We start from the raw sequence: 12,861 nt of genomic DNA, 5'->3' as shown, positions 1-12,861 counted from the left end.
GATCTATTTTCTACATCTAAAATCTTGAGACTGGTTGCCATTTGTACCTTTGTAAAAAAAAAAAAAAAAAAACTGATTTCTTTTCCCGTCGAGTAATACCCCAGCTTCAATGTAGCTTCTGGGAAATTTTCAGATGGTTTCGGTTTTTGTCATCTTTTTCTACTATTTGTAGCATGTCAATTCCCACGTACCTTTATTAGGCCACTTCCAAGAGAAGCCATTAAAACACTGATGTGAGGAAATGAGATTTAACATAAGCAGTCAACACCACAGAGGACAGCACTAGTAGCTCTGTCCATGAGGAAGACAGGAAATGGGATTTCATGTCCCATATAATGAATAGTGGACAACCAGTTGTACAGTGTCCAGGTACATCATTCCTGACACACACCACTGCCTCATGTGTTTCTGCATTGTTCAGAAATTCAAACAACAGCCCCAAAATCTCCACCAGTTTGACAATGGTATATATTTTTACGGCAATGGTTGACTTTTTTATGTTCTGATTTTTTTTGTTGGCTCCCATTGTAACACTTGTTTCAACAAGGACTTCTGTATTTGAAGCGTGGACACAACCTTAAATCCAATGACTGTAAAGTTCAAATAAAAAAAAAAAAAATCACAAATTCACATTTTAAATGATCAGCAAGAAAACGCTCTCTTTATTGTATCTGTTTGAAAAACAAAAAAACCCAGCTTCTTTTGTTGACATTTCTGGATTCTGTACAGAATGAAAAGAAATAAGCACTGGTTAAGAACAGAGGCCAATTAAAAACTAGGAAACAAAACAGAAAAAACAGAGATTTTACGATACAAATTAGTAGTAAGACATTGTCTGAAGTGCAATGACATAGCTCAGATGGGTTAAAAGAGAAACAGAAAAACTTAAAAAATAAAAATACTCTATTTTTCAACAAACAGTAAATTCTTTACAGAGTAGAGACTGTATTATCTGATGTATTTAAACCTGTAAAAACATATGTACAAATAGCCATTATCTTTATATACTCTTCTCATAGTCACATATATGTCAGCACCAGTTAAAAAAAACAGTTAAAATAAAACAAAGAACATCAACAAGTTTTTTTTTTCTGTTTTGTTAGAAATGTCTACAGACTTGGTCCCAGTACAAGAGGGGATGAGAGGATAGCTTTCACTTCAAAGAAGCATGGACATAGACACTTTCTCCTGACCTCCTTAAAGTGTGTCAAAAAAAGCAAGGTTTGTTCCCAGCATCATGCCCCGACCAATGCCTTGCAGCTGAACTCAAAAATTCTCAAAGAAACAACAGATCTGTTACCCCAAAGACAAAGGTGTAACCACAGAAGCTCACTGGTGGGTGCTACTGAAGACAGCTATGCGCACAGGACTACAGGCATGATATGTGAGCGTTAAAGGGCTGGATTGTAGAACACCAACGACTATATGGAGACAAGAGCCTAGTTTACAGAGAAGAAGGCAGTTTTGGTTTGTTCATCCACCAAATGCTCTTTCAGGTGAGTACAAGCTCTGTCATCCTCCAGTGATCCAGGCGAGTAGCTCACACACATGTGCAGGACACTGACAAAGAGGAGGGTATTCATTGGAAGCAGTGGTTTATTTTGATAGATGTGATCCAGAACACTGATGGTCAAACAGTGGTTGATTTTCAAAGTCAAGTGGTGGACAAGGTCACAGTTGGGAGTGATGGTAGCGCAGCAGTCACCACAGTCGAGGACAACACAAACTAACAGACAGCACTTTTTATGTTTTTCATTGACGAGACATGAGTGCAGCTATGTTCTGCAATTAAAAAAGGCAGAAATGTGTGGGCTTTCAATGAGTTTAGGAAATAGAAGTCACTTGTGGTGTTAGATACATTCAGTGAGCATTCAGCTTTGTGACCCTCTGGCATTTAAGATGCCATTTTTCATACCTGTGGTGGATTGAATGTTAAATTAGCTCAGGCTTCTGTTGGCTGTGTGTGTGTGTGTTCTTGTTCTTCTATCTTTGTGAGAACCTGTATGAGTTTGAACATTTCTGCAAAGTGAGGACATTTTGGGCTCACTTAGTTATGCCTCCTTTTGAGGGTTAAAACTACAAAATAGCTAGGTTATTATAATTGGGTTTTAAGAGTTAAGGTCACGTTTTACTATTTGTTTTAGATGATTAGGTTTAGGGTGAGAGGCCGGGGAAAGCATAATGTCAGTGATGGTCCTCACTAAGATAGGAAGACAAACGTGTTTGTGTGTGTATATCTTCCGCAGTCCATTCACTTTCTGACACATTTGGTGCTTGTCTGTCATTACAACCTCAGTATGGAAATGGACTCCGCCCTCCCGTCACACCTCACTAAACAAGTCAGTAGCTTCCAGCAGGAGTTAGAGAGTGACAAGTTCTTTCCTTGGTGGCGACAGATAACTGTCTGCTTTGTAGCGAGGTGGAAAATTTAAACAAGAGCGTTGGGAGTGCGTGACAAGTCTCTGGACCAAGAAAGAATGAAGGAAGCAGAATACAGAGAACCACATTACAGGTGACAGTGAAAGACACAAACAGCAGAGAGTCTAGAGTCTTGTGTCAGTCAGACGAAAACAAAATTCCAACATGAATATTTTGATTATGTTAGGTTTGGGGCGGGGTTGGGTTGTCATTCATTAATGCACACAAGACACGATATCAGAGTGCAGATATCACACATAAAACAGATAACCTTCGAAATCTTGCTCACGTTTTGTATAACATGCCCCCTTCATTCGATTGTTTGAAATTCCTCCAGTATAAACGTGCGTCCAGTTTCTTGTTGGCTATTGGTTTGGGAAAAACTCATCCATCCAACCATCATTTGAGTCCAGCTCCACCCCTGATCCATCTGCCAATCCAAAGGCTCCTCCCCCAGAGGGCGTGCCCCCATACCCATATGAAGACATGTCCTGATTGGCTGTCCTTTGGTAGCCCTGTGTCTGGCTGCCTACCCCAACAGCCCCTGGTCCGTATGGTCCGCTTGGTCCTCCTCCTGCTCCTATTCCAGGCGCCAAACCTGCCATCCCACTCATGCCCTGGCCCATCACCCCTTGGTTCATGACCATCGGTCGTGGTTGGTTGGTCCTTGGCTGACTAGTCATGTGAGGGGCTAGCATTGGGCCACCCATACCTGCAGAAGGGTTCCCCATCCTTGGGTCTATCCCTTGACCCATTCCCTGTCCCTGGAAATGTTGCTTGGTCATTCGTGGAGGCTGGCCAGGCTGCATTCCGTAACCTTGTGCTGAACTGAAGCCCACCATGTCTCCTCCAGATGCCCCTGTAGTCCTTCCAACTGCTCCTCCAATGGCCTGCTGCTGGGGCCAGCCCCCAGGACCCATCCCACTTCCACCTGCTCCAGCTCCTAGCATGCTCTGTAGCCTTTGTGCCTGGGCTTTGGCATTCTGTGGTCCTTTCAGGGGCTGCGGATTTAAAGTGTTCATCAGCATCCCCTGCCCACCATAGCCTCCGGCTCCGCCACTGCTAGGACCTCCTGGCAAACCTCCAACTCCATGCCCCGCTCCTGCCTGCCTGGGGGGCCCTGCAGTAGGGTTCTGTTGTGGTGGAAGACCAATCGAGGCTTGGACACTTTGGCTCTGGTGCTGCTGCTGGTGGATCATATGGCTCATGGAGGGGTTGAGCCCATAGAGAGAACCCTGATTGCCCCCCTGGTTACCGTAGGGGAGGCCCATATCATTTTGGGGTCCTACTGAGCCTCCCTGGCCCTGGACAGAATTCATCTGGACCATTTGCTGCTGGTTCTGCTGCTGCTGCTGTTGGAGCAGACGAGCAGCCCGAATGGTCTGGAGTGCCTGGCTCCTTGTGGCGAGATCTTGTGGAGGACCTGGAGAGAGCAACACAAGTCAGAACGTTGAACACTGAAACATTGTTTAAAGTTTAAAGTTTTGGAACAATGGGGTCTTCAGGAATGACAGTTGTAGGATATTTGTAAGACTCCTGGTAAAAATACACCTGACAGACTGCTCCTCATCTCTGTGTCACCCTGCAAACATTAGAGGCCATAGTATACTTGAAATCACTGAGAAGACCTGACATTCACTGTAGACGGTCGACATGACATTACAAATGGCCCACTCTGTCAATATGCTCAGACCAAATTAAAGGCATGTAGGTTCAGCGACACAGTATTTTGATGCCACAGAACCACCAAAGCACTGCTGTGATACATGCTTCCGAGCAACCTGTAACACCAGAAGCTGCAGCAAAGTAGCTTTGCAGCAGCTAGACTCTCCAGTTCACAGGAGGATTGTGTGTTTACTACAGAATGTAGATGTGTTGTGTTGGCATGTATGCAAGTGTGGCTGTGTAGCAGAGCTGTGTGAGGTGTGTGAGAGAGTATGATGAAATAACGTTGTGGCATTGATGTCTTCCACCAATGACCACCAGCAGCAGTTTACTCGGACTGTCCGACCCACGCCTCACATGCATGAGCTTTATTTTACTACTTTCCTTGTTCTACGTTCTTTACTACGTTCCTTGATGTCAAGTAGCAAGGGATATTGTATTTTTAATGTTTCAGAGTAAGATGATACACTGCATCCCCTACACTTTCCATTCTGGCCTGAATGATCCTCTCTAGCCTAGTTTGACGTGGTCTCCAAGCTGTTGGTGGAAAACACACAAATGCTGCATATTTTTTGGCGCTGAACTGTGGCACACCGCTTGTGGACCATTTTAGAGTGAGTATACTAAGGGGAAACATCATCATTGACTAGAATTGAAGTGACCCATGTTGTAACCGGCCACCAGTCAGTAGTGTGGCATAGCTGCTTTTGATGGAGGGGTTCATGTCCAGCCCATAGTTGCACACACTCTCCATACTCTGCCTGTTACCTGACGCTGCTGCATGAATCTCGAAAGATTACTCTGATCCATTCAGTCCATTCAGTAAGTGGGGTCATAATTGTGGCAATGTGTGTCAAATCACGAGCCTGGCTAAAACAACATCTAGGTCCAGATAAGTGGAGCAACAGAGTAGGCATTGACTAGGGACATGGGAACCAACTCTATGCCCAGCTCCTGCCTGGCTGGGGGCCCTGCAGTTGGGTTCTGTTGTGGTCAACTAGTATTTGTAAATCATTTAAATAATTTTCAGGACTACAGGCATGTAAAAAGTAAACATGGAGCAGGAGCTCATAACAAATTGACTTGATAGTTGATAGATAGTCTTTCTCTTGTATATTGCCCTCCATTATTTCATCTACCTTTCACACTCACTCTTGCACTCAATGTATCTTCCCCTCAGACCCCTTCCCTCCCTCGTTCCCTCTGCTCATCTATCTCTCTGACTTCACCAAAACTCTGGAGGATCCAGGACAGACAAGTTGCCATGGTAACAGGCCGAGAAGGAAAAATCTTTTTTTTCCTACCAGAGAGCGAGAAAGTGGGAGACTGAACAAAATCAGAGAGCAGATATCTGACATGAGAGGACGTGGTTTGAAGATTAGTAATGTATGGGATGTCTCCTGTTCTCTTGGTTAGGACCCAACAGGGAGGAAGGCATGAAACAATGTCATGCAATATATGTGTGATTCAATGCGTTATCTAGTGATATAACAGCTACAGTTTAATTTTGATAGAGTTTATCTGTTAGATCCCATGTTCCAGATCATTTTGAGCCACTCATTGAGGTTAGAAAGTGGAGTCTGAATAAATCGAAAAGATGTGTGCATTGAACAAGAGGTGGATCAGAAATAAAAGGCTTCTCTCTTTCTTTGTTTGATTTCAACCCTTTACAAACATAAGTGTTGACTTCCCAACCCAAAACAGTGACGCATATGGTTTAAACAGCCTGTGAAGGGTCCACATAAGTCCAAGAGTCATTTTCCACAATAGTATGCATAGGATTATTTACAGTAGATAGTTGTGGATGGACTGGTAATATAAACATGATAATACTGAAGCTGCACACCACTTCTCTATTCAGGTAATCATGCAGCCTCAGAGGCAAACGACAATGGAACCGTGGCAAGGAAAAGCCGCCTCTTCCAGGTAGAAACCTCGAGAGAACAGCCCAGGTTTCCATCCAATAGAGAACTGTGTCAGATGGCTGAGCAATAAAAGGCGAAAACTTCTGTTCTACTTCTTCTACTGTTCTCTCTCCATGGCTCTTCTCGATTTAAACCAACTGCTGCACCTCTTGACACCAGTCCGTAAAGATGATCAAGTTTGTGGACGACACCACCATCATTGGGCTCATCTCAGATGGAGATGAGTCAGCTTACAGGAAGGAGGTGGAACGACAGGTGTCCTGGTGCAGCCACAACAACCTGGAGCTGAATGCACAAAAGACAGTGAAGATGATTGTGGACTTCAGGAGAGTCAGAGTTCCTACATACCCCTTCATGATGGCTGAGTCGCCCATTTCCCTTGTGGACTCTTTCCACTTCCTGGGAACCTCCATCACTAAGGACCTCAAATGGGAGCTGACCATCAACTCCTTCATCAAGAAGGCCCAGCAGAGAAAGTTTTTCCTGCAGCAGCTGAGGAAACTGCAACTGTCGACTAAGATGCTGTTGCAGTTGTACACAGACATCCCTTATAGCCTCACCGTCTCTATCACCGTGTGGTACAATAGCGCCACCTACAGAGGTAAGGGCAGACTACAGCACATTGTTTCATTCTGCTGAGATCGGTTGCAGACTGCCACCTCTTCATGACCTGTATGTCTCCATGACCCAGAGACATGCAGGTCAGATCAGAGCCATCCCTTCTCACCCTGTTCTTCTCCTTCTCGCTCCATCTGTCCACCCTCCTTCATCATTCATCTAATCTAATCCCTCTCTAATCCATCACCTCCATTTTATAACAAGGCACTGTTTACTCCATGCCGATGTTTGGAGTTGCACTAATCATAGACAACTACTCAGCATATATGAGAGCTTTCCCTTCTCTTCCCTAAATTAAAAAAAAAAATCTGATCATGTCACGGTCATACTAGCATTACTACCTCACTATTTATATTGCATATCATTCCCTATCAATTATCATGCCCATTTACATTGCATTGGGTGGTACATTTTGATGTGTCTTCTCAGCAGAGAACATTAATTCTGCTCAAGGTCATTTAGCAAATGCCTATGTCCGTAACCATTTAAGCTACAACCTTTTGTGATACCAATGTTAAATGCTTTAATGAAAAACTCTGGCGCCCAAAGGGTTTATAGTTCTTTCCCTCTACTATGAAGAAAAAAGACGCCACTTCTATGAGGTGAAACCCTCAATATAACATAACTAGGGACCCACCGAAAATTTGGCCCCAGAAAGTTTTTGGACAAAATTGTATGTTATCATAACGCAAGCAAAACCACGGCTAATGGGTGCAACCCTCTGTACATGTCTGCGGCGTGATGGTCTTTCTGAGAAAATCCGACCAATCGAGGTATGTGTAAAGCTGACATTACTATTTGCAAAGCATTTCTCTACATTGCAATTCTTACATGATGGAAATCCTCTGTGGTCTGGACTGCATATAGCGCTAATAGCAAACGTGACAGTCATGTCACTACATTTGTACTCGTTGTGATGCTCTTTAGTGTAGTCAGTAAATGTTAAAATGCAGGTGACTTAAACGCACTTAGTGTTTTTATGAGAGAACATCTCTGTAATGTTAAACGTTCATCATTCATGACTGGGTTACGGCTTGACAACAAAATGCTTTGTTTTGAATTTAATTTAATTTTATATCGCATATTGTTTGAAGTGTGTTGTGTCAGTGCCACATGAATGTTTTCAGAATCTATTATGATTGACTATTTATTACTTGACTAAATGTGGCTGGAATGCAATGATCACAGCCATAAATGCAATCTTCATTTGGTGTTTCGGTTTTCAGTTCTTGGCCTTCGTCGCCTAATTTTCGTTTTTCACTTTCGACCAAGAATTTTCATTTTGGTGCATCCCTGGTAAAGTAGTAACTAGAAATATAGATTATTAAATAGTCATGATTTCTGTCTTTAAAGCAAAAACACTCAACAAAGATAAACGGTGAATATGTATATACAAGTTACCTTGGAATTGATTGACTTGAGGGTAAGGGTTCCTCTGGCCCTGGCTCATCTGTCTTGGTAGATGCTGCTGCTGCTGCTGCTGTTGCAGCTACATACAAACACAGAATCACATACAATCAATATGAAGGAAGTGGACAAACATCAGCTGAACAAAAACACAAGCAAACACAGCGACAGGTGACCATTTATTCACCACCACAAAAGTCACACACAAATAAGGTGTGAATTTAGAAGACTGCAACAAATACAGTCAGTTGCAACACATGTTAACCATACATGGATGGAGCAGTAGGGGAAGATGCATCATTAATGTAGGACCATTTCAAAATGACACTCATAAGGAATGCTGTTGAGTATGTACAGTATGTTATAAGGAGAATTTGGCATTCAACAACAGCACAGAATGATGGTGCATCGCTGAAAGCCATACATCCACTTTTAGCATTAAATATGCTACTGAGAAGTTCTAGACCTCTAATTGAACTAGACTCAAGACATCATTCGTAATATTAAATGTGGAACCAGATGTTTACATAGAACAAGATGAAGCGTATGTCACAGTTGAATAACATGCGTCAGATGTCTTAGGTGTATAGGGATCTAGATGGACATCACAGACACAGTAGCTACAGTAGCATCAGTTTGAATCAAAAGTCTTGAGTGCATGGAGTCAACAAAGCCTTATGTTCTAACCCTGAGTTAGGTCTGGAACAAAACTTAAGGCATTCGGCTTATGTGTGTTGTCCAGCTGCTCCTGGGTGCTGTCTACGTCTAAATATCCTCACGGGACAGAACGTTTGGTTGGAATTTGTGTAAATGGTTTGCGCTGTTAATGTCACAGTTTTCGTTTCCCGCGTAGAACGCGCACATCACTGGTCGTGTTAATGATGGAGTCAGCATAGTACAACTCAACCAAGTATGCTGGTCTCCTGGCATAGGACCCTCCTGCCATGGGCTTTATTAAGATATCATGCCACATTAACACTTCAGGTTCAATTCAACTCAAACACATTTTAATGAAAATACTAGTTTCTAATTTCAGTTTACAAGCAACAAATCTCCAAACTCACAGAAAGTAGAAGGCACAAAGGCACAAGAGATCAGTCCAAATGAACCAGTGTATTTGAAAAGCAGCCAAAAACCAATTTCTACTTTTGGCAATGATATCATTATTACTTACAGTTACAATTTTTGTATCATTAAAATCACTGGCAAAAACATCAGTTTGAGAGACAAAATCATCCATCACTCATACTAGCCAATGTTATTTCAAAGCTCTCACAAAGGAGTGTTCACAAGCTTTTCAGAAAAAGGGTGCGCTTATGAAGATGCTTTGGGGACAAATGTCCAACGTAATAGTCTTGAATAGTTGGACAGTCCCAAGAACTGAGTCTGGTCAAAAACATTCTAAAATTCTAATTCTAATTCTGCTTATAAAATAGTAATAAAGATATCCTACGGGCAACGTAATGAGCATTGAGGTCATTATCAAAAGTCAGGATGTGTTTTTTTTCACAGAGATGGAAATTGAAAGGACCATCACTTTATCAATGCAACTTGTTCTCTCTGTGACACACAGAGAAATGGAGAACAGGCTGCTGCTGGTGATTACATGACCAGACAGAGACGGCTAGAGGAGAGGATGAGGTGGGCACTGATACTCACCTGCTCGGCCAGAAGCTGCTGCTGTTGCCTCTGCTCCCTGAAAAGCTGTTGCTTCTGCTGTTCCATCATGTGCATCTGCACTCTTTTCTCCTGCTCCATCACCATCATTTGTTTCATCATGGCTGCCTGCTGCTGGTTACCCACATACCCCGGCGGTGGTCCTGATCCTTGATTAGGCCCCACTCCAGATGCAACACTGCCTCCGGGGTGTGGTGGTGGAATGGCTCCTGGTGGTCTTGAAATTCCACCCACACCTTGTTCCTGTTCATGAGACACAAACCAGCAATGAGGCGGATTAATGATGGAGCAGCTACACATGAATACAACCCCACTATGAAGTGATAAACCAAAAAAGTGGGCTCTGTCCGCCATCAATCATCAGCAGAGAGAGGAAAACACTCACACATAAATATTTATTGCAGCTATTATAGTTCATCTCTGATAATCATCTCTAACAAATTGGAAGACCACTAATCACAAAGCCCATGTTTACATCTAATCCACAGAAAAAGTGTTCCTGGGTGTCACTGCTACAGAGGCCGGCAAAGACCTAGCTGATTCAGCCGGGTCCTGGCTGCATACATTACCTCCTCATTAGCATTTAAAGTGCACTTCGCCATGCTCCAATAGGACACAGCTTACACCCCGGCCAATAAGAAGGAAGCATTAAGGAATGGCAGGTGAATGAATGTGGACATCGAAAAGACAATCAAGCAAGTCAGGTAGGATGGAGGAAGGTTGTTAGGATACTATCTGACGAGCATATTTTTGTTGTGCTGGTGAGTGAATTATGTACCACAAAGTGTGAGAAGAGGTTTATTTCAACAGTATCTATTTAATGCTGTACAAAGAGCCTTGATATTGGAGGCTCCATTCTTCTAAGAAAGCAGAGGCTTACAGCTGGAGAAAATCCACCAGACGGATCGATGCCTACAGCTACGAAGTCTGCAGCATTCCTGACAGCTGGCAGAGAGGCAAAACGCAGTGTTAAGAAGTGACCAACGGGTGGCAGTGGTGATCTGTGAGCATGTGTATGCGCGTGTGTCTCACAGCCTCCTCTCAGCAGATGGCTCAATCATGACGTTCTGATCTACGATCTCTCCCACTTCCTCGCTCACTACCTCTTCCTTGCACTCCTCCGCCTCATGGGCGTCCACCGCACGGACAGGAAAGGAGCATTTCGAGATTCGAAGTGGAGAGGATTTTGTGAGGTGGATGCTCAACAAACTGTGAAAGATATGCAGCACAATGACAATAATCTGAGTGAAATCTGTCTTTGGATGGAAGACAAATGTGGCAACATGTCCGTGTGGCTCAAAAGGGGCAAATAAATGAAGGAAAAGCACATAAAAAGAAAGTGAGGAAGTAGAAGGGTGACAAAGAAACTTAAAAGAAGGGGTGATGTGGGATACCGTGGCAAAACTTCATGCTACCGGGAGCAGATGGCATTTGGATGAACTGTACTAGATGCAGCGTTGGCCACCTACAGGACAATGCAACCGAAATCAACATATGTTCCAATGACTGATGTTATTCTTCTGCTTTTCTCAAAATCTGTATGGTGTTGTGACCAGCAAAGCCTCCAGTTTCTTGTCCAGAAACCCATGGTTTTTGACAGAGATCACAAAAGTGGGTCACACGCTGTTTGTTGGTGGATGCTAATAGCAGCACATACAACCGCAGACAGCTTCTGAGAGGACAGGAATTACATGAAACAAGGAGAGCTAAGATGTGTGTGTAAAGAAAACCACCAACTCAAACACTGAAATGGAGCCGAGTGACATGTGCCACACAACACTATGAACATCAATAAGTGTAATATAACAGCACATCATCCACAAACACTCCAGTCTGTTAGCGCAGAGGCGCCCTGCAGCAGAACGTGTGCTGTCTGTGCTCTCGGAGAGAATCACATCTGTCACCCACTCGTGAAAGAGAAGGACGTCACTGTATGAGCAGAGGGGAACTGGGATGGATGGAGATGCACATCCACTGCAACAGAGAACCAGTCTACACACATGTTGAAGCATAGTCAGAGAGGTGCATGTGGTTTACTGTTCATGACACTGAAGATACAGGTGAAGCTGGGGTGTAATTTGAAAAATATTTTCATGAAATCAACACTTGAATTTAACTGGTCAAACCCAAAGCTGCATGCTTGAGCCTGCTGAGCACCTTGAGGCTTGACCACAGTCTGGGACAAGGAGGAAGTTGATAGATTAATTATAGGTAGAGATCAGGGATACATGGGGTCAGAAATATTTGTCCCTGACCTTCAAGCCCACGTCGTTTGTCTAGAAACGTTACATTAAATCAAAAGACTCAAGTCAGAGAAAAATCATTTTCCTTACCCGAGTAAGGAAAATATGCTAATAATCTACCTGATGCAAACTCTGCTGGCATCCTTCATGTCCGCCATTACCTTCCTTCCACATCTAGCGATTAAGGAGGCACGCCGTAATGTCTTGTGTGAAATTTCTTCATCCATATTTTTTTATGATTGGGGACACACCAAAATGAAAATTCTTAGCCGAAAACGAGATGGCTGAATACCAAAACTCTAAAATAACTATTATGTCATTGCATGATAGTGCACTGTGGGAAGAATAAATGCCAGCTAACTATAAACACGTGCTGGCTATGAACAGAAGGCTCAGACTCAGAGACAGCGCTGAGTGGAGAACACATATTTCTCAGTGATGTTTACATGAAGAAAAAGAAAAGTTGAAAAGTCAGAGAAAATGAGGAGGAAAAGATTTTACTGTCCAGCGATGTCCTTATCACACATGATGAAGAAGCCTGATCAGACAATCGCACGCAAGCAGCACTTCATTTGGCCATATTGTTTCAGTGCTTAAAGTCTTTCAGAAAAAGGAAAATGCACTTTTGGGTCATTTTTGACCAAAAATTCCGATTTTCGGGTCATCCCAAATATGTAAGCACAAAAACGTGTTGGGTGGCAACACCATTTTGGTAACAAAACAATGAATTAATGTGAACTCTTCTATTTAAGTCACTGCAGAGTGTCCTTCAGTCAACCTTATTTCGGACTGTGTAAAAAAAAAAAGGAAAAACTTCCACCAATTGCAAGCAGAACACAATACTGCATACTAATGTGGTCAGCAAGCTTGACATCTTAATGGGTAACTCATAACTCAATAAGAAGAAC

General features: G+C 43.1%; 1 protein-coding gene across 1 annotated transcript in view; it reads right to left on the bottom strand.

Moving 5' to 3' along the window:
- Positions 1–633: 633 nt before the first annotated feature.
- LOC128753317 (mastermind-like protein 3) overlaps positions 634–12,861 on the bottom strand; it is a 78,000-nt gene continuing 65,772 nt past the window's right edge. Inside the window, exons 4-6 of the mRNA XM_053854903.1 lie at positions 9,693–9,953; positions 8,028–8,115; positions 634–3,841 (exon numbers count right to left, since the gene is read on the bottom strand). Coding sequence (XP_053710878.1) covers positions 2,784–3,841; positions 8,028–8,115; positions 9,693–9,953 — 1,407 coding nt within the window. The 3' untranslated portion in view covers positions 634–2,783. The remainder of the gene's footprint in view (positions 3,842–8,027; positions 8,116–9,692; positions 9,954–12,861) is intronic.

This window comes from Synchiropus splendidus, chromosome 2 (assembly GCF_027744825.2).
Source record: "Synchiropus splendidus isolate RoL2022-P1 chromosome 2, RoL_Sspl_1.0, whole genome shotgun sequence".
Lineage (NCBI taxonomy): Eukaryota > Metazoa > Chordata > Actinopteri > Syngnathiformes > Callionymidae > Synchiropus > Synchiropus splendidus.
Note: the sequence above shows the minus strand (reverse complement) of the source record. Positions and strands in the feature narration are given on the sequence as shown.